At 43.6% G+C, this 22,902-nt stretch overlaps 1 protein-coding gene across 1 annotated transcript in view; it reads right to left on the bottom strand.

Annotated features, from left to right (window-relative positions):
• LOC121554621 (arylsulfatase J-like) overlaps window positions 1-16,342 on the bottom strand; it is a 17,595-nt gene extending 1,253 nt beyond the window's left edge. The window contains exons 1-2 of the mRNA XM_041868272.2: window positions 15,349-16,342; window positions 1-875 (exon numbers count right to left, since the gene is read on the bottom strand). The exon at window positions 1-875 is cut by the window's left edge and continues 1,253 nt beyond it. Coding sequence (XP_041724206.2) covers window positions 1-875; window positions 15,349-15,656 — 1,183 coding nt within the window. The 5' untranslated portion in view covers window positions 15,657-16,342. The remainder of the gene's footprint in view (window positions 876-15,348) is intronic.
• Between the last annotated feature and the right edge of the window lie 6,560 nt (window positions 16,343-22,902).

Below are 22,902 nucleotides of genomic sequence, written 5' to 3'. Positions count from 1 at the left end.
TGGGGTCGATGTTGTGCAGTATGTCCTGACGGGGGGATGGACGGCCCTCGCTGATGGTCTCCCACACGTCGTACCCATCCAGGTTGAGGTCTTCATCCAGAGTCCCCTCCCCCAAGGACACCAGGGTGGGGAACCAGTCCGTGATGTGGATCAACGCCCGACATTGGGTCCCCTTGTTCACAAGCAGGGGACTGTGGACGAAGCCTACGGCCCGGATGCCCCCCTCCCAGTAAGTTGCCTTGCTCCCCCTCAGGGGCCAGTTGCTGCCCCCGGCCATAGGCTGGCCCCCGTTGTCTGACGAGTACACTATCACTGTATTGTCGTAGAAACCGTAGCGCTTTAGCGCCAGCGTGAGGTTGTGGATGGCCTCGTCCAAGCAGGACACCATGGCGGCGTACTTGCGACGATGTAAGTTAGGGATGGACTTGTAGCGCTCCAGGTAGCGAGCAGGCACCTGTAGCGGGGAATGGACTGCCTGAAAGGCCAAGTAGAGGAATAAGGGTTTCTGAGGGTTGTGGTGAGCCAGGATCTCCACAGCTTTTTGGGTGAACATCAGGGTTGAGTATTGGCCCCTATCTTGTTCCCAGGCCGCCTCCTCCCCTTCATAAAGATCATAGCCACACATGCCAGGACCGTCACATTTATAATGGCTGTAGTAGTCACCACTACCCAGCAGGGACCCAAAGAAAGTGTCGAAGCCGCGCTGGGTGGGCATGCAGCCGCGCTTGTAGAAGCCCAGGTGCCACTTGCCCACCATGTGGGTGGAGTAGCCCGCCTGCCGGAGCTTTTGGGGCAGCGTGACGTTCTCCAGGGGCAGGCAGTTGGCCTGGGTGGGCCGGATGACCGAGTGCTGGAGGCCCGTGTGGATCTGGTATCTGCATGGGTCACAGAGAGAGGAAATGGTGTTAGTCAATCAACCAATCAAATCTTATCTATGACTTTTTTTCACAAAGTACACCTCCAAAGAGAAAGCTAAGGTGACTAGCCAAAGTGGCTAGGAAACACTTCTAATTTGGATATATATTGAGAAGAACCAGGGTATAGAGGGAGAGACCATCCTCATCTGGTTGGCAAGAGTATCAAAAACAGCATTTGCTTCCATTTACAGTTGAATATATTATAGTTGAATGCAGTATTATGTTATGACAGGTCCATACATACACCGCCATGACACTGCTATGGTGTTTGGACTTTTCCTACCTCCACTTTTTGACATTCACCAGTTGGCTTGACTTCCTAAACGTTGAATATGCTTCCTTGGAATTCTATGCTTGAATTGTAAAGAGTTTCATGGCATATGATGTGCACACAAATTGCTCCGCATAGGGAAAATAGGCTATACTGGATGAGAATATTTATACAATTTCAACATGCTACTGTATCATTTCCAATAAACTAAACCAAACACTCTCCCAAGGTTCTGGTAATCCATTTAAAATTCATACAGTTTAAGTTTCTAAAACGACAATGAATCCTTTCACAGGCCATTTAAATGCAATGAGACGGCACAGAAACAGCTTAGTATAACGGATTACAGACATTATGGATTATTCAATCTAATTGTAATTACAATGGATTTAGTCCAAAGCAAACAGGTTTAAAATGGCAGTTGAGCACTTGGGCCAACACGTGCTGGCAACCAGAGAACACAGTGATGCTTGACAGGAGATATGGCAGAGGATGTAGTGGTAATAGTGGTGGGTATTTGGGGCGAAGAGTGTTAGGTCTAGATGGAAAACCCATCATTCAGGAGTCAAGACAAGCCAGGAAACAGAGCTGTGACCTGAAACTAAAGATGTTCCTAACTTTCTATATTGTGACGGCCATTTTGGCAATGATCGAGACGGGAAAGAAAGAGATGACTTGTGTTGACTTTGTCTTGGTGTCTTCACAAGGCTGGTGTTATGAGAGTGACAGAGTCTGTGCGAAAGAGGTCCACTCATCAGTGACAATGCATTTACATTGTTTACTATTTCATGACAATAGGCAATCAAAGTCCAGAGGAAATTGTTTTCCCAGTGGTAACAATCAAACTGCACAGACAAACCAAAATGACTGTGTATGTAGTATATTTGTTTGCACAACTACTGCCTATGTCCACACGCCTTCTTCTGAAACTGGAAGCATCTCTTTGTGCTATGTTTACTGAGTACCTAAAACCATTCTGTGATTGTATATGGCAATGGGAATAAGGTCTGTTTATTATATGATACTATGTAAATACTGCAATGTTGGTTTTTAAATTGAGCACTTAGTCTCTGTAATGTAATCAAGGAAGGCACTGTTCTGTTAGTAATGTGAAGTAAAAAGCTGTACAACCTTCATGTACAATGACATCGTGACTGATTTCTGGCTAGGCTACCCATGCTAGACTGGGAGCAACAAAGGCAGTCTTTTAAAAGCAGGTCCTCCAATGTCTATAGGTGACGGCCTGTCTTGGCTCAGAAAGCGAAGCAACCTGGAACGTTGGAGCCTGTCTCGGTAGTAATTACGTCTGACTCTCCTGTCCTGCTTTTAGACAGAGAAAGACAGACTACCTCAACCCCTCCCCCTCATCCTCCTCTACTTCTCTCTCATCCCCCTTTCTCTCCTGTTGCCAGTGGCAAACAGGCAACCACTCACTAAGGAGAGGTAGAGGAAATAAGAAGTTGGTGTGCACTTTGAAAAAGGAGGCTTTAACTGGAGGGAAGCCAGGAGGTGGCCAGTCAAACCAAGGCTTTGTTAGCAGGGTCTATACTCTTCACAGAGGCAGTGCAAGCACTGCAGCTCTGTGTGCAGTCACTCCTGGGGATAAAAATGTATGATTTTCATGTGGAATATACCTCCCTCACACAAAAACAACCCATGCATATGCACACACACACACACACACACACACACACACACACACACAGAGTATGTACATGTACGCACACGTATATGCACCCGATCCCCTCCACACAGCACAGCTTGGCTTGTCATCATCCTACACAGTAATCTATAGATGCTCCTGGTTCAGTTTGGGCTAGGCTTACTTCAACCTTGAAGTGATGTGTGGGATCTGCAGGAGTTGATTTAAAACCTTTCCACAGCACCAAACACTTATTCACACTTGGACACAACTCTATGCTTGTCTTTCTATGTATTTTTAGCATACTGCATCTTGGAAGTGCAAATACTGTAGTGTATATACTACAGTAACACCTTGCCCTTGACTTAACTTTAACTTTATTAGTAAACAACATGACTGTAGGCCTAGGTGTTTTAGGGAAACTGGCAAATAATTCCCTGGAGAAACTGAAAGTTAGAAATGCTGTTTAGTTGATGAAACATTGGAACGTTCTTAGAGGTTTTAGACTTCATTGGTTATTTCCTGAGGTACGTAATTCACTTAACGTTTTCACACAACATTAAACTGTCAGACAGATGTTGACCAGGGTTTGCAAAATGGCATTAGGGTTGTTGTGTGTGTGTGTGTGTGCTTGTGTTTGCGTGTGTAAGCCGCTATGTGCGTATGTTTGTAAGCTTATGTGTGCATGTGTGTGTGCGTATGTCTGTGTGCTTGTTTGTACTCTAAATGACAGAACATGGATTAGCTAATGGCCCTTGGGAGAGAGGGGGGAAGAGGGTAATGGTATAGTCTCTCTGGCAGTCCATAACTCCCTACAGTACAGTATTCTATGTCAGGCGGGAGGATTGTCTTACTGAACAACTGAACACATGGAGCAGCTCTTCCTCCTCCTCCTCCTCCTCCTCCTCCGCTGCGTGGCAGATGTGTCTCAATGAACGCTGCACGGTCGCCATGGTAGTAAATGGCATCGTTCACAACACACCTCCCACTGGGCACACACTGGTTAAATCAACGCTGTTTCCACGTCATTTCAATGAAATGACGTTGAACCAAATATGGAATAGACATTGAATTGACATCTGTACCAAGTGGGCTGGTAGCAGTGTTGTCGTTTGGTCCCATCTCCATCAGACTGTAGTGTAGTTACATGCAACACGCAGGGATAGGGTCATTAGTAGAGTATATACCCAACATCTGGCATCTAAAACCTAAGAGCCTCTAATGTCTTTTGAAAGGAGAATGGCTGTAGCATATGGGTTAACCTTTTACTGCAGTGGGCTAAATCAGGGGTCACACAGAGTTTTTCTTGGTAGTCTTAAACACATCTACTTTGAAACAAAAGTATACACCTCACTCACATGGTTATGGGTTTACAATAAAGAAGACACCTGTAACATGTCAGATATAAAGCTGAAATGTATTACATTTTGAGTTTGCATCCCAATATCCCAAAGATTGAAATATAACAAAACCATTGGACACATAAAAAAATGAAAAAAGTTTATGAATGATAAAAGTATGAAAAAATTGAATAACATTCCACCCATGAGGCCACTAGGTCATTTGACTGCAAGAAAGAGCTACGTAGGTCTGAGTGGCTCCTAGGATTCAAACTGGCAAATAACAACAATTCATCTTTGAAACGCAGAACATGAGGATAGAAATGGAAATGGAATGGTAAATGATAATCTAATGCTAACCATTCATGGAGGCACTACAGCGGGATCTGGGATGAGAACCAGATTGTGTGTTGGTTTCATGTGGGTCTGGGACGATCACCAGTTAGTGGTCTGAGCAGGGGGCCTCTCCATCACCACTCCACAACAAACACACTGGGGGATAGAGGAAGCATTGTTGTGCTGAGCTATCATTAAGTGGATCCAATATGTATCAAATGAACTAATATAGCGATGGGAAAAATGAGTCAAGGGAAAAGCAACATCTGTCTTAGGGTAGAGACTAGAGAGACAATCAAGCAAGCCCTTTGGTGGTCCATGGAGGAACTTGGCGCTGAGCTCAATCTGAACCTGTTTACCCCAATGGCCATAATATATTCATCGACATATGTTGAAGTGAACTCAACAGACTTTACAACGCTAGATAGAATGTGCAGAGCAAACTTTAGTTTCCATCTATATACACCATCTCTCTGTATAGCTCTTTTCACAAGCAATTACACGTCCATGTTTACTCTCTTCATTTGCCCATAAATGCCTATAAAGCGCTTTATTCTCTGCCAGATGTGGACCAGCTTGTATACATTCCACCGGTGTATAAGATTAGATTTTCCATTCCATGCCTTCAAACTTCATTTGTTTTAATTTGTCCAGCTTCGTATTAAAGCCAAGGATTGAAATCTGGGATTGAGAGGAAGGGACAATGTCTCCCTGAGGGCATTTTTTCTTCAGATTTTAAAGCCACACAAAATCACAATGCAACACAGTTCGAAAAAAAAAAGGACAGATGCACACCAGAGCTGTGTGTGTGTGAGTATAATATGAGTCTCTTATGTGTTCATCTGAAAGGTAGAGTGTGCGTGTGAGAGAGATCAAGTATGTGTATGTGTATGTGAGGGCATGTGTGTTTCTGCGAGTGTGTATGTGTGTGCCTGCATGCATTCATCTGTGTATGAGAGTGTGTGAGTTCACCATATAATTCTAACTCTCCAGAGAGTCTTGTGGGATGCTGGTGCTCACATACCAAAAGGTTACAGGCATGTAATGAGAATGTCATGCTACGCACAGCCTCGTATCCCTAAACAGATCAGTCATCTAAACAAAAGCTCTTGACGTGGACTGGAATTCCAAAGTATCCTGGTCTATATCTATCTACAGTACCAGTCAAAAGTTTACACACACCTACTCATTCAAGGGTTTTCCTTTATTTTTACTATTTTCTACATTGTAGAATAATAGTGAAGACATCAAAACTATGAAATAACCCATATAGAATCATGTAGTAACCAAAAGTGTTAAACAAATCAAAATATATTTTAGATTTTAGATTCTTCAAAGTAGCCACCCTTTGCCTTGATGACAGCTTTGCACACTCTTGACATTCTCTCAACCAGCTTCATGAGGTAGTCACCTGGAATGCATTTCAATTAACAGGTGTGCCTTTTTAAAAGTTAATTTGTGGAATTTCTTTCCTTCTTAATGCGTTTGAGCCAATCAGTTGTGTTGTGACAAGGTAGAGGTGGTATACAGAAGATAGCCCTATTTGGTAAAAGACCAAGTCCATATTATGGCAAGAACAGCTCAAATAAGCACAGAGAAACGACAGTCCATCATTACTTTAGACATGAAGGTCAGTCAATCCGTAAAATTTGAAAGTTTCTTCAAGTGCAGTCGCAAAAACTATCAAGCGCTATGATGAAACTGGCTCTCATGAGGACCGCCACAGGAAAGGAAGACCCAGAGTTACTTCTGCTGCAGAGGATAAGTTCATTAGAGTTAACTGCACCTCAGATTGCAGCCCAAATAAATGCTTCACAGAGAAGTAACAGACACATCTCAACATCAACTGTTCAGAGGAGACTGTGTGAATCAGGCCTTCATGGTCGAATAGCTGCAAAGAAACCACTACTAAAAGGACAACAATAATAAGAAGAGACTTGCTTGGGCCAAGAAACACGAGCAATGGACATTAGACAGGTGGAAATCTGTCCTTTGGTCTGATGAGTCCAAATTTGAGATTTTTGGTTCCAACCGCCGTGTCTTTGTGAGACGCAGAGTAGGTGAACAGATGATCTCCGCATGTGTGGTTCCCACCCTAAAGCATGGAGGAGGAGGTGTGATGGTGTGGGGGTGCTTTGCTGGTGACACTATCAGTGATCTATTTAGAATTCATGGTACACTTATCCAGCATGGCTACCACAGCATTCTGCAGCGATTCGCCATCCCATCTGGTTTGCGCATAGTGGGACTATCATTTGTTTTTCAACAGTACAATGACCCAAAACACACCTCCAGGCTGTTTAAGGGCTATTTGACCAAGGAGAGTGATATAGTGCTGCATCAGATGACCTGGCCTCCACAATCCCCCGACCTTTACTCAATTGAGATGGTTTGGGATGAGTTGGACCGCAGAGTGAATTAAAAGCATCCAACAAGTGCTCAGCATATGTGGGAACTCCTTCAAGACTGTTGGAAAAGCATTCTAGATGAAGCTGGTTGAGAGAATGCCAAGAGTGTGCAAAGCAGTCATCAAGGCAAAGGGTGGCTACTTTGAAGAATCTAAAATCTAAAATATATTTTTGTTACTACATGATTCCATATGTGTTATTTCATAGTTTTGATGTCTTCACTATTATTCTACAATGTAGAAAATAGCAAAAATAAAGAAAAACCCTTGAATGAGTAGGTGTGTCCAAACTTTTGACTGGTACTGTATATCTATGGGACTTTGGAATTTGAAGGGAATGGGGCATTGGCCTTGAATTTGTATGGGTCTTGAGTGGTTGAAGGACATTTCTGCTTTCTAGTCTTTATTGGTCCTTAAAAAAGATGACTGGAGTAATGAGCATATTCAACATGTGCTCCCCCTTCCCCCAGCCCCACCCTGTGTCGCATGCAGCCCATTTACAGACACCCATTAATGTCTTATGGCATGAACATGCCTCTAGGTGTCAAAGGTTGAGGGTCAAAGGCCAGCCATCTCCACTTTCGATGCCCAACTAGGATCTGGACTCGTGCCAGGCAGTAAAAACCTTTGGCAGTTGTTTCCTACTTTCACTATACTTCCATATAAACCGAATTACAGTACAGCTACAATCTCAAACACCCATTGTAATCACACTAGCTATCGCCCTGGTTTATTTACACAACCACTGGACTGCTTGGCCAACAAATCACACAAGCCATTAAACACAAATCAACAAGTGCAGCTTGCAATCACAGAGTCCCACAAGGCACAAGGGGAAACCACTACTAGGCCACACAACCACTGGGTTCTAAGCCTATACCAGTTTCCAAACCATCACTATCCCTGGGCCCGAGCCTGGCTCCATGCGCCAACCCCATGTAACTGTTCCACGTCCTCCCCACATATGGTTCGAATAAGCAGCCTCTCCTTTCTAAAGCTAATGAAATTCAGCCTTGGAGCGGAGTGGTTCCCTCGCTTATTCCCTTCCTCCACTTCCGTCCAACTTGATCTGACTGGACCGCCCCTTCAATCGCACTCTGCTGCTCCCACCTTGGCACTCACCCTCTTCAACCTATCACACTTTCTCTTCCAGGACTCAAACACGGTAGATTCCTTCACTCTCGTCCAGACCCTCCCTTACACATTCTTCATTCCCTTACCACACGTTGGCCTTGCTTCACATATCCACAGGTTCACTTCATCAACCGACCCAGTATGTATGTATTCGCTCTGCAACCCAGTGTGCTGGAATGGAGTGAGTGTAAGGGTGAAGGAGAGAGTGATGTACAAAAAGAGAGTGACAGCTCAGTGAAGCGACAGGAAATGGGTGAGTGAGAGGAGAAGCTGGGCGACGGTGGACAGAGTCTGCATAGGGTCTGGAGAAGTGGAAGATGTGACTTGACTGGGGTGAGAGGTCAAATGGAAAAGAGTAGCTCTGTGCAAAGAAACCACGACTCTGCCCGCGGTTTGATAGAGTTAAAACTTACAGCACCTTGACACTGTAAGAGAGCACAGTGTTTGGTTTTATAAAGCTGCCCTTATCCACATTGGTGATCTCCTCCACGCAACCAATAGGCACCCTGGGGCACATTCCTAATCATTTGTTTGTTGATGGATGGAGGTTCATCAGAGATGTGGGCCTTTGATAGCGAAATTGAATTTAGCTTTACACCGATTCCTCCTGTCGTCCCCCCTGGGAAGTAAGGAGTGAGAGAGTAGAGAGAGTGGGACAGAGAGGGATTGAGAGTTGTGAGAGAGAGAGAGAGAGAGAGAGAGAGAGAGAGAGAGAGAGAGAGAGAGAGAGAGAGAGAGAGAGAGAGAGAGAGAGAGAGAGAGAGAGAGAGAGAGAGAGAGAGAGAGAGAGAGAGAGAGAGAGAGAGAGAGAGAGAGAGAGAGAGAGAGAGTTTCAGGAGATCGTTTTTATTCAGACTGGTTACATATAAATCTCTATAAAAGGAGTGTGTCTGAGAATGTCATAGTGAATGAAGTTAGACTATAGCAAGGAGACATAATTCAAGTCTATTTTAACACTACCTGACAAACAGCTGTGAGGTTGTGAAGTTTCCAAAAAAAAGAATCAGCTGTCTTTTCTGAATGCCTTATTCCACATCAGTGTACTAAAAACCTATGACAGAGGCCACACGTCAGCTTTGTCCAGACACGTTTGCTGTCAGGTCTCTCAAGCTGTGAAATACTCAATCTTTGACACTGCCAGAAGTGTGTTTACAAAACTCTCAGAAAAATTCCTTTGTCCCAACCACCTTGTCTAGCAGAAAAGGCATTTCAGAGAACCTGGTCTTGAGCACCATCCATTGTCTCACCATGTCACACACGCATTCCACAGACTTAAACTTTAAAACAAAGCCATACCCGCTGCCAGGCCAATGCAACCTATGCCCTTTCCTTGGCATAACACCTCACTTTTCCAGGAGTGAATAACTGAGTAGAACAGTGAGAGTTCATGGGGTTTGAAGAGTCTAATAAGTCAAGGGCTGTTGTTGAACTTGGAGGCAAATGCTCAACTGAAGCCTCAAATGTTTTTGCTGCTGCCCTGAGGAAAACCAGAGGTCAAGGTGCTTGGATTCAGAGCTGCCGTGAGGTTAGGTACCGTAGCAATTTGTTATGCAGCTCCTGTCATGGGGCAGGGGGGGTTAAGTGTTTTACCTCTCTACAAACTGCATCTGCCTCCATCTCTTCTCAATTACTGACCCCATAACTTTCTCTTATCTCAGTCTAGATAACATCAGGGGGTTTTCTGTATAGAAAAGTATTTTCGGGCCGCCTATGTCCAAACAGTAAAAATTATATATAATAATATACATTTTTATATATAATTTTCGGGATGGAAAAACGTTTTTAGTGTAAACGTATATAAAGTATGTAGAAAAGCTAATGGACCTATATTTTTTTTCTTTGAGAACTAACAATCACCTAAATAAACAGCCTGGTCTCATAGACTAGACGTAACATAGTAAATGTAAATCTGGGACACTCACATTAGTATGATATGTTACATTTTATATGGTTACATAAGACAGATGGTTACTTAAGGCAAAAACGAAAGTATGGTGGTTGATCAGGGTGGACGGGTGGGACAAAAGTTGCGAGTTCGACTCTTATCACGGACAACTTTAGCATTTTAGCTAATTACTTAGGGTTAGCTAACTACTTAATACATTTGTTGCTACTTTGCAACTACTTAGCATGTTAGCTAACCCTTCCCCTAACCCTAACCCTAAACTTAACCCTTTAACCTAACTCCTAAACTTAAACTTAACTCTAACCTTAACCCTAACCCCTGACCCTAACCCCTAGCCTAGCTAATGTTAGCCAGCTAGCTAACATTAGCCATCTAGCTAGAATTCGTAACATATCATACATTTAGCAAATTCATAACATACATTACATTTAGCAAATCCGTAACATATAATACAAAATGTAACACGTAACATCCCATACGAAATGTAACATATCATACTAAATGGGGTGTTTCTTGGATTTACGTACATAATATACAAAATATTCTGAGACTAGGTTGAAATAAAAGCTAGACAGTCAGGGAGAATAAAAAAATTAAAAAATTATGCGTTCAATAGTATTTCTGTCATGGTATGGGGCCCCCATTGATTTTATTATAATGTTTGAGTCACTCAGATAGCATAAGACATGGAAAAATGTGTAGAATTGCAGGAAATTAGCTTTAAACCTGCAATTTTTTCACTCAGCCTCATGGCAAAATGTGTAGAATTGCAGGAAATGTGCTTTAAAACGGCTACATTTTATCTCCGCCACATGGCAAAATGTGTAGAATTGCAGGAAATTTGTCACTGCAGCAAACAGGATTGCCTTTAATGGAGTTTAATGGAGGTGAAGACAGAAATACGTTTTTAAAGGAAGCTGTGATTCAGTGGCTGGGTCAGTCTTGCATGCTGCCACCACCTGATCTCTGCAAATGAAGGTCCTGAGGGCAGAAGACAGTGGGCGCTTGTGTGTGAAGGATCAAGTCTGGGCCTCTCTCTGGTATCCAGGTGTTGCATTACAGCAAACGGAGAGAGGTTGAGTGGGACGGACAACATTTGACCTGGCCATCTCTAATCCTGCACAACAAGCTGAGTTGATTGAGTTGATTCTGGAAAACCCTCGCAACTCAAAGACCATTATCACCATCACAATGATAGCTTCTCTTTTTAGGACCAGTGACCGGAATTATAGTGTGTGGGCATGGGGGAGGGGGCACATCGGGGTTGTGCAAAGGGGTTTAGAGAGATTTTGGGATGATTGTGCAGACCTACTCCTGGACTAAAAAGCATATTTAATGGAGAGTGCTTCACAGTCCAGAAATCGGCTTCATCAGCCTTCATGCAAGATCTTTTCTTCAGACGATCTTTCCACTGAAAAGGCTCAACACCAGCTCTTACTATGCAAACACAGTAGATGAAACACATGGTCATATATTTATTTCTCACCAGAATAAAGCACTCACCTCTTGGAAGGGAAATCCAGGTCCCTTCAATATACAGCACACTGAAGTACCATAGCTGTCCTCACATTTCTAACCGTTAGTGAAACACACACACACACACACAAATACAAAGGGCCCCTAATCTCCTCTTTGGAGGACACCCTTCTGTTTCAAATCATAGATTAAAAACCCACCACCACTCTCCTGCAATCATCCTTTCAGGAGTAGCCTGGTAACATAACTGAATATACCCCTACATTTCCATATGTCCAAGAGGGGTGGGTGGAGAGGGCAATATGGGGGACACTTTTTTCATAATTTTCCCGAAGGCTTGCCAGAAGAGGTGCCCAGCAACCTTCCCGTTTCAGTAGGAAGACACTCCATAGGGGCAGTCCTGTGGAGCGTGTGTATGTGTTTTGTGTGTGTGTGTGTGTGCGTGCGTGCGTGAATGAGAAAAAAAATACTAATGTGAAACAGCTACACTACAAAGTGAAAACGCAATCAGGCCCCCTGATTTAATCACCCCTGCTCTCTAAGATACAGTGCATTCGGGAAGTATTCAGACCCCTTGACTTTTTCCACATTTTGTTACGTTACAGCCTTATTCTAAACTTGATTTAAATTGTTTTTTCCCTTATCAATCTACACACAATACCCCATAATGACAAAGCAATAATAGGTTTTTTGACATTTTTGCAAATTCCAGGTGAAGCTGGTTGAGAGAATGCCAAGAGTGTGCGAAGCTGTCATCAAGGCAAAGGGTGGCTATTTGAAGAATCTCAAATATAAAATATATTTTGATTTGTTTAACACTTTTTGGTTACTACATGATTCCATATGTGTTATTTCATAGTTTTGATGTCTTCACTATTATTCTACAATGTAGAAAATATTTAAAAAATAAGAAAAACCCTTGAATGAGTAGGTGTTCTAAAACTTTTGACCGGTTGTGTATATAAAAATAAAAACTGAAATATCACATTTACATAAGTATTCAGACCCTTTACTCAGTACTTTGTTGAAGCACCTTTGGCAGCGATTACAGCCTCGAGTCTGCTTGGGTATGACGCTACAAGCTTGGCACACCTGTATTTGGGGAGTTTCTCCCATTCTTTTCTGCAGATCCTCTCAAGTTCTGTCAGGTTGGATGGGGAGCGTTGCTGCACAGCTATTTTCAGGTCTCTCCAGAGATGTTCGATCGGGTTCGTGTCCTGGCTGGCTGGGCCACTCAAGGACATTCAGAGACTTGTCCCGAAGCCACTCCTGCATTGTCTTGGCTGTGTGCTTAGGGTCGTTGTCCTGTTGGAAGGTGAACCTTCACCCCAGTCTGAGGTCCTGAGCGCTCTGGAGCAGGTTTTCATCAAGGATCTCTCTTTACTTTGCTCTGTTCATCTTTCCCTCAATCCTGACTAGTCTCCCAGTCCCTGCCGCTGAAAAACATCCCCACAGCATGATGCTGCCACGACCATGCTTCACCGTAGGGATGGTGCCAGGTTTCCTCCAGACGTGACGCTTGGCATTCAGGCCAAAGAGTTCAATCTTGGTTTCATCAGACCAGATAATCTTGTTTCTCATGGTCTGAGAGTCTTTAGGTGACTTTTGGTCAACTCCAAGCTGGCTGTCATGTGCATTTTACTGAGGAGTGGCTTCTGTCTGGCCAATCTACCATAAAGGCCTGAATGGTGGAGTGCTGCAGAGATGGTTGTCCTTCTGGAAGGTTCTCCCATCTCCACAAAGGAACTCTGGAGCTCTGTCAGAGTGACCATCGGGTTCTTGGTCACCTCCCTGACCAAGGCCCTTCTCCCCCTGATTGCTCAGTTTGGCCGGGCGGCCAGCTCTAGGAAGTGTCTTGGTGGTTCCAAACTTCTTCCATTTAAGAATGATGGAGGCCACTGTGTTCTTGGGGACCTTCAATGCTGCAGAAATATTTTGTACCCTTCCCCAGATCTGTGCCTCGACACAATCCTGTCTCAGAGCTCTACGGACAATTCCTTCGACCTCATGGCTTGGTTTTTGCTCTGACTTGCACTGTTAACTGTGAGATCTTATATAGACAGGTGTGTGCCTTTCCAAATTATGTCCAATCAATTGAATTTAGCACAGGTGGACTCCAATCAAGTTGCAGAAACATCTCAAGGATAATCAATGGAAACAGGATGCACCTGAGCTCAATTTCGAGTCACATAGCAAAGGGTCTGAATACTCATGTAAATAAGGTATTTATTTTTGTTATTTTTTATACATTTGCAAACATTTAAAAAAAAAAAAGTTTTTTGCTTTGTCATTATGGGGTATTGTGTGTAGATTGAGGACGAGAAAAAATTATTTAATCAATTTTAGAATAAGGCTGTAACGTAACAAAATGTGGAAAATTCAAGGGGTCTGAATACTTTCCGAATCCACTGTATCTGTAGCGTTTTCTTCTGCGAACCCAAAACACAAGGTGGTTGCTATAGTGGCTCCACTTGCAAACAGTTAAGTTGTTACTGTGCTGATGTGCATCTTTGTTCTCCAGCACTCAATTATGTGTTTTGAAATGTAATTTGCTGCAATATTGAAGCAATCAATCAATCAAATGTATTTTATAAAGCCCTTCTTACATCAGCAGTTGTCACAAGGTGCTTATAAAGATACCTAAAACCCCAAAGAGAAAGTGATGCAGATGTAGAAGCACAGTGGCTAGGAAAAACTCCTTAGAAAGGCAGGGACCTAGGAAGAAACCTAGAGAGGAACCAAGCGAGAGAGAGAGAGAGAGAGAGAGAGAGAGAGAGAGAGAGAGAGAGAGAGAGAGAGAGAGAGAGAGAGACAGAGAGAGAGAGACAGAGAGAGAGACAGAGAGAGAGGGTTGAAACAGCAGATTCAAAGCAGTTATTGTTGTACTTTCAGCATATTAATATTGTGTGCTTTTGCATGCATTTCAGTGTCTTGAGAACATCTGTCTGTCTGCATAGCCTTTCAAGTCACATTGAGATGCATGCAGAAGTGGGATACTTCACAGGGCTCTTCTATTATGCTCCAGTGCAAAACAGTCATAATGATCCAATGGATTTTACTCTCTAGTAATTTAGCCAACAATTAAGTCTCCCATGTACAATTACTTTTGACTATTGATCACCTCACATGTGTAGGGCAGGCTAATTAGTGGAAATAAGTAAATCGGTCTGAAGACAATAACCATCATCCCTGGGATGCAGGTGGAATGGTCACCTCTTGACTTTATAACACATGTATAACACTTTAACACACTCAGTGCATTGACCCAGCCTGGTCTCATACACTAGACGTAACATAGTAAACATACATACGAGAACACTGAAATTAGTTAGTTAGCTACTTTGCAACTACTTAGCATGTTACCTCACCCTATCCCTTTTAGCTAACCCTTCCCCTAACCCTAACCCTAACCTTAACCGAACGTCTAGCAACCCAAAGGTTGTGAGTTCAAATTTCATCACGGACAACTTTGGAATTTTAGCTAATTAGCAACTTTGCAATGTTAGCTAACCCTAACCCTTTTAGCTAACCCTTCCCCTAACCTTAACGCTTTAACCTAACTCCTAAACTTAACCCTAACTGTAACCCTAACCCCTAACCCTAACCCCTAGCCTTGCAAACATTAACCAGCTAGCCACCTAGCTAAAATTATTGTATGTTTTGCAAATTTATAACATATTATACGTTTTGGAAATTCTTAAAATAAAATATACGTAATGGGCGATGGACATCCACAAATTAATACATACCATACAAAATGTAACATACTGTATCATACTAAATGGAGTATCTCGGATTTAAATACAGAATAATACGAAATGCTCTGAGACCAGGTTGATCGACCACAACTGAATACCCACTAGACAGGAGGTTAAACTTAAGACAGGAGGTTAAACTTAAGACAGGAGGTTAAACTTACCTGCCAGTCATCAATTGACTCCTGGAAGGGCTGCAGAGAGGCTGCACATAGTAATTCTCCAGTTTCACTCCCTGTGCTGCCAGCCTGTCTAGAGTTGGGGTTTTGATCTCGGACCCATGGTAGCCCACATCCCGGAAGCCTTGGTCATCAACCAGGATGAAAATGATGTGAGGTTGAGTAGTCTTGTCAAGATTATTCACTTGGTTCTGCGAATTGCCATTCCAATTTTCCCACGACATCTGATAGCCCCATGTTAGTGAAGTTAACGCGAATAAACTCGCCAGGACACTGAAGAGACACATCTTCATCCCCGACGTTTACACTGCATCAAAACCAAACCATTCGAATCATTGTATTAGTCTCGTAAAAAAATGATAGCGATAGTTGTTTGCTACATTGCAACAAAGTTATTGGCAGTGGTTGTCATAGTGGACAGAGCGCGAGTGCGATGGCACGTTGCACATGTTCGGGGGTAACAGCAACCCTTGGAAATTGTGTCAGCATTGTCCTCAATAGCCTATTCTCATTCTCTAGCCCAATGACAACGTTTGTGTTCGGAAGCCGACGATAATAGCAGTCCAGTCCTTTCAAATGCTACAATACGTGTGTTTGAAGTCACCACCATTAAAACGTTAATCCAAATTTCTGCAATGCAAAACATCTTCCCGTAGGAGTGTTTTATTCCTCGTTTGAAACGTGGTTCCTCTTACAAAAGTCGTTGAATTAACTTCACTGCCTTGCTCTGCAAACAGTTAGAACTGTGTTACATTAATCCCGAACCTCACTTATGTTTCTTCTGGGACGTGAGAGACTTGACAGGTTGGTTTGTGGAGCTCAGTTTCTTTACATGCGAGCGGTCCTTCCCTCTCAGCAACGGCGAGTCTGCTTTAGAACCACCGGTTGCTAGCTAGAGGGGCTGCTGTTCAGTGTGAGCGCTCTCCTCGCACTCCACCATCAACTGCTCAACACTTCATAACTGAAATCTGAGAGATAATTCATACAGCACTGACACTGCCTCCGCGTTCTATCTTTCAACATCCCTGTCTGTCTCGCTCTCCAAAATCCATACATTTAAATAGTGGGGGGAGTACAAAGAGCATTTGCATCAACCTATTGATTGGGTTGTGACAGTGTGGATTAGATAACGTCAATGGGAAAAGTGGAATCCATTTCAACTGTCTTCGATTTTCAGCACTTCAAGGAGTGACATTTGATGTATGGTCTGCCCCTGGAGACAGTCACAAAGTTTGTAATAACAGTGTTGGGTAGATAAATACTCTCTAATCTATTGTAAATGGAGGAAAAACATACATGGTCTGTAATCTTAACATATTTCAAACGTAACAGCTGGAAGCATTCCATAATGCAGGCTTCAACCAACATAAGTCTAGATATGCCATTTATTTATGGAAGGCAATAACTAGATTGGACTTATAGTGGATGGGCATCTGTAGAGATTCGGACAGCTTTTTGAATTGAAGATAATTCAATATGGTAAATGAGTCTTTGGGCTTATGAACAATTCAAAATGTGTGTGCGTGTTGACGTTAGTGGGGGAAAAAGAAGAGGAAATGAGTTCTCTCACAAACTCAAAAAAATTAAGTCAACCACTAATCTAGTCTGAAGGCTAAAACGTCCCATTAGTCCAACATACAGGAACACGTGTCCTACTGCTTGATTATCCGAATGTATTTTTTCCTCTGGCTTACCTTACGTCCCCCAATGGTTCATGATTAACTAGGCTACCTCTCCCCATTTAGGAGTAGACTTGGAGTCAGAGAAAGGATTCATTCAGCTGAAGTTATCTCGTTCATTTTCTGAGGGGGAATCAGCAGCTGGTTCAACCAAGCAGTACCACGAAACTAATCTTAATATTATGATTCTCACTGAGTGTCATATAAAGAGCTGGTGTGAGTTTGTGAATTGGGCCAGAGGTGTCTGAGGAGGAGAGGGTGGGGTTGTACAGTATGTGTTAGTGGTGTGTGGTGTGCGCACGCACACGTGTTTTCGTGTGTGCTTCGTGCATGCTTTCATGTGCGTGCATGCCTGCATGTGTGTGTAAATATAGACTGGGACTTTCTAGGATCCAGTGAGCATTAATGCATGGACCCACATAATGACCCAGTGAGAAGGTGTCTGAGACGTGAATTAATTTTCTGCTCTGCAAACAAGGTTGACAGAATGACTCCAGAATGTCTACCAATGCAAGTTCGGATGTAACTAAGCACAAACGGTGACTGTACCCGCTTTCACTTTCAGAGATGTATCTGAACAGGAGACCGTGCACTCTATCTTGGTATATCTGACAAAACTGTTTCCTCTGTCACCATGGACTACAGGTCAAATGGGGTCCGGGTGAGAAAGGCCAAGGTCCATTTCGGAATGGGTCCAAGCTTTTGGACCTGTGAAGACCTCTACCATGGACAGACACACAGGCAAAAGTCAATTAAATTTTGTTCTAACAACTAAATGTTTCCTGTTGTTACTGAACTTGACCAGAGGCCAACAATGATGTCATCAGAGCCATCATGTCTACTAAATGTCAATGAGAGGGGGATAAATCCCCTTGTCATTAAGGTTAACCCCCTGAGTCTGAAAATCGCTGTTAAACGAATTCCTTTGGAAGAGGACTTGCAAAATCCTCCAATCTTCCAAAGCCGAGGGGATTTTTCCTTACACACACGCGCGCGCACACACACACACAGTTGAGCTCCTTGCATCCTGTGCCATTGCATCATCATCGTGGGTGGGTCCGGTCGGTCGAGGAGTAATGTGACTCAGCATGAGTTCATTGGCCCTCCTTTACAGTTCTGACCTCTCAAAGTGGGTGGATGAGTGCATCATTGAAAACATCATCCTCTCTTAAAGTACAAATGCCCATGCATGTAGACCACCCCCAAACAGACGCTGGGGACTGCCAACCCACGGTCTCTGTTCCAGGAACCAACCTCTCAGCACATTCCCACTGAGCTGTCTTCCTGCATAATTGCCTCATTGTTGAGATGACTCATTTTACAAGGCGTAGGGAGGTGGAAGAGGAAAAAACGTACCAAATTGCCAAATAATAATGATGCTTCCTGCTGAGACTTTGAGGAAAGCATTTTTGATTTATGGAAGTTTCTGTGATAGGCCAGTCAACTTTGTGATAGCTCTCTGCACCCACTATTATAGACATTTAGACATGATTTCCTGCTTATAGAAGGCTGCAAAGCCTATGGCCACATTGCACAGGTACAGAATGTTAATATTTCCATGCACTCAAAATGTTTTGTCTAACAGGGTTGACACTGAAATTACCCTTTTTGTTAGTGGTAGAGAAGAGACAAATCTCCATGTTATCTCCATGCTCAGGTGTTGCCATCGAAATTACAGTTGGGGAAGTCAATGACTGAGTGGGACCCACATGATCTAAGGTACTCACCCAGCAGTACTGTCATTGCGTCAGACATTTCAGAGTGGGTTAGGGGAAATACCCCCCTTTTGCCATAAGAACAGCCTCAATTTGTCAGGGGGCATGGACTCTATAAGGTGTCGAAAGCGTTCCACAGGGATGCTGGCCCATGTTGGCTGGGTATCCTTTGGGTGGTGGACCATTCTTGATACACACGGGAAACTAAGTTCTTGACACACTTAAACCGGTGCGCCTGACACCTATTACTATACCCTATTTAAAGGCACTTAAATATTTTGTCTTGCCCATTTACCCTCTGAATGGCACACATACACAATCCATGTCTCAATTGTCTCATGGCTTAAAAATCCATCTTTGACCTGTCTCCTCCCCTTCATCTACAATGAATGATGTGGATTTAACAAGTGACCAATAAGGGATCATAGCTTTCACCTGGATTCACCTGGTCAGTCTATGTCATGGAAAGAGCAGGTGTTCCTAAGGTTGTGTACACTCAGTGTATATCCCTGATCTGCCGATATGAAGGGAATGTAAACTATGTATGTGCTGTAGATAACTCTTCTATGGTGCTGTAGCTAACTCTTCTATGGTGCTGTAGCTTACTTTTTTATCATTGTCAAGCCATACCTGATCTCAGGCATGACAATATGAGTGAACAAAAAACTGATATGGAGGTTTCAAGTGCAGCCCAAATCCCAGTGACTTAAGCTCAGTCTCTGAGACAGGTTTAAAAGATTGTCAATGCTAGTCTGTGACATGTGAAACAGCTTTATTCCGCCAAATCCTTTCCACCTCAACAGAGTGCACCTTCATCACACGCAATGGGGTCCGATCAAGCGGCCGACCCGACCATCTGGAAATAACTTATCCACCCCTCCGACAAATATAATGAGTCAGTCAGCTGATCTCTTGACTGCGTAGCCAGGATATCCATTCCAAATGGCTGGCAAATCCAATCACAGAGCATTATGGTTATAATTATCTGCAGGCGCTACAGGGCTCCCAATGAACGCTGATTAAAAACTACAGCAAGAACATAGAGCTTTTTTCCTCTTAGTACAAATCATGAGCCAGCTCCTGCTCCTGTATTTAAAGGGCCTGACTGCGCAAAAACTAGCCTTTTTTGTGGAGAGCTTTGTGTCCCCCAAATGCGCAAATCATCTCCATTTGAAAATGAGGAGAAAAAGTATATTGTTCTAGTCAGGAGCAGAAAATGAAGTGAAAACAATAGTAAACTTTGGTATGGATTGTCCAAGCTCTTACAATATCATTATTTCTGCATGCCGTTATCAATATAGCTATGCTATTATGCTGTGTAAGGGAGTGAGAGGGTGTAGACCAACTCTGTAAATGGTGTTTAATGAGACACAATTATGAAATGATGCTTGCTTTGTTGTCTGTATCGATGGGTGGCTGTTCCAGCCAACTCCCTACTGCTTTGTTAGCATGTCAGACATGCCCCAGCACAGACGAGACGACGCACCGACGGGGCTGAGACAAAAGGCCTTGTTTGCTCGTGCTCTGGTGAATTCAGGTATGCTATTTCCCTTCCCTGATAGAATCCCTGCTTGGCTATGATTGTGTTACTACGGTGGTGGACAAGAACAAACACATAGTCTCACCTGTCACCAAGAGGTTGACGGAGAGAAAGAGGGACTCGGAGGTGCGACTTGCAATGGAGTCTTAGTCAAGACAACCAAAATCAGGCATTGTCAGCCTTTTTTCCAATGCAAATTAAATAGCTGAAATAAAGGTCAGTGTTCCATGACTTTTAAAAAGCCAACAGTGAGGTAGTTATTTCCCCAATAGACCTACTAACTCTATTTTATTCAGCTTTATTAAAACAAGATTTCCGGGGTGCGGTGCATAAGTAGTAAGGAAGATGGACACAGAGATAGCAGCAGAGAGCGACTTGACTTGACACCTTAAGAGTGCCGATAATGGTGATGAAAAGGACAGACTGATTTCTTTCCAGACAGTCTGGTTGCCCCCTCAGGTACTAGGTGTTGAGTGAAAGGCGTGCCTGCTAAGTGGACACCCATGCTGGTGTTATCTGATCGGAGTTTAGCAGGATCAGTTGTTTCATCTCCCTCATCTCGTCTTCGTCTCTTCTCCCCCAACACACAACACAGCTGAGGAGATTGCATTGCAAATGCTGCTGGAGCAAAAAAGCACAACGAGACAAAACAAGAGTCGGGGCTTTCAACCAACAAACCACAAACCAAAGACGATATTAGATCATGTAATGTCTGGTTTGTACTCTCACATGAAGGAGATAAGAATCTGACCAAGTCAGTGAGGATGATATGGAAGGGAAAGAGTGAAGGATGAGGAGGAGAGGAAGGGCAGAAGAAGACACGAAGGACAAAGGACACAAGACAACACAGTACACAAACAGAGCTAGATGATTCAGTAGCTTGAGGGAGAAGTTCACTGTGGTCTGATTGGAGGACTATCTGAGGCCAATTTTGACCTTTGACCTCTTAACATGTCTGGGCCAGCCATTGGCAGAGAATAGGGCTCTTGTGTTGAATAACAGGTAGGATTGCGACACACACTAACACACATAGCCTCCATTGGTTCATTATGTCATAGGCTGTCGCTGGAACTCAAAACTCCACTAAAATCAACAACCTATCGAAATAATACCCAATATCCTAAACAAAGTTGACTGGTTAATAAATAAGTTGGCTCTCGGCTCAGGTAAATCACTTCCCGATACGGCTATGCGACCTCTATTAGGGGGCTTGTGTTGTTATTTCAGCGTGGTTGATTTTGGCCATGTGCACAGCTGGTGCAGAGCACAGCTCCAGTTAGCATGGCAAGTGCTTAATGTGTTATCCAGTTGGCTCGAATGACTGTATCAACAAGACCTGTTTTCTCTCTGTGTACGATGAATTAGGGCAACACCCTTCGCCAGCAGTCCCCACCGGACAGTCATCATGGTGAGTTCCAAAGCAAGACTCTAAAAACTGTACCTTGGCACATGTCACATGTCTAGCTTTAGAGATGATAAAACCACCCAATTTGTACGTCTACCTTGCATAAGAAGGCAGAGGAGAGAGAGATATATTGATTGATAGGGAAGACGTTTCAGGGTCACTATTGAAGACTGGAGCGTACAGTGTACTACTGGCTCTTGGCCCAGTGTTTCCCTTTGGTCTGGAGCTTCTGTTCTCCTCTTCAGAAATGTCTGGAATCTCAGGAGCTCCCTCTTTCTCTTGCTTTCTTTCTCTTTCTCTCTCCCTCCTCTCTCTCTTAGTAGAAAAAATAAACAAATAAAGTAGAACAAATAAACAAACATGGGCCCCCATAAAAGAGAGGCAGAGAGAAAGAGGTGGTGAGAAAGAAGGAACGAGAGAGAAAGAAAGAGAGAGAGGAGAGAAAGAGGGGTAGAGAGAGAGAGAGAGAGAGAGAGAGAGAGAGAGAGAGAGAGAGCGAGAGAGAGGAGAGAAAGAGGGGTAGAGAAAGAGAGAGTGAGAGAGAGAGAGAGAGAGAGAGAGAGCAGGCACGTGCGAGAGAGAGCGCTGTTCCTGGCTGAGTAGCGATGTCTGGAGCTCCAGGTGGGTCCTGAGGTCCTGATTCCACTCCAGCAGTAGGAGGGAGAAGAGAGTATGGAAACGATGGAAAATAAGCATGAAGAAGTGGGAGGAAAGAAAAGCAAACGTGCAGGAGAGGGGCTAGAGGAGAGGGGCTAGAGGAGAGGGGCTAGAGGAGAGGGGCTAGAGGAGAGGGGTAAGACAGCTGAATTGAAAGGACAAGATGGTAGAGCAAGTGACAACAGGTAGAACAGTGAAGGAGAGAGAGAGAGAGAGAGAGAGAGAGAGAGAGAGAGAGAGAGAGAGAGAGAGATAGAGAGAGGAGTGAAGGTAAAATGAGTGATGAGAAACAGACAGATGATGTAAAAAGAGAGGGGTAAAGTGATGAGTCAGCTGGGGTAAACTCTGTAACATTTACTTTTGTCACCCATTCTAAATGTCCCCCACATGGGAACTATCCTCCACCCTCTTCCTAATCCTCCTCCTCCACCTCACACACACACACAACCCCGCCCCCCAGCCCAACACCCACCCACACACTCTCTCCTCAACCCAAGAACCACCCACAGTTCTTATTTTCTCGGTGTACCAGAACAGAACTAT

This window comes from Coregonus clupeaformis, chromosome 19 (genome assembly GCF_020615455.1).
Source record: "Coregonus clupeaformis isolate EN_2021a chromosome 19, ASM2061545v1, whole genome shotgun sequence".
NCBI classification, from domain to species: Eukaryota; Metazoa; Chordata; class Actinopteri; order Salmoniformes; family Salmonidae; genus Coregonus; species Coregonus clupeaformis.
The sequence above is the reverse complement of the archived record's forward strand: the minus strand, read 5'-3'. Positions and strand labels throughout refer to the sequence as shown.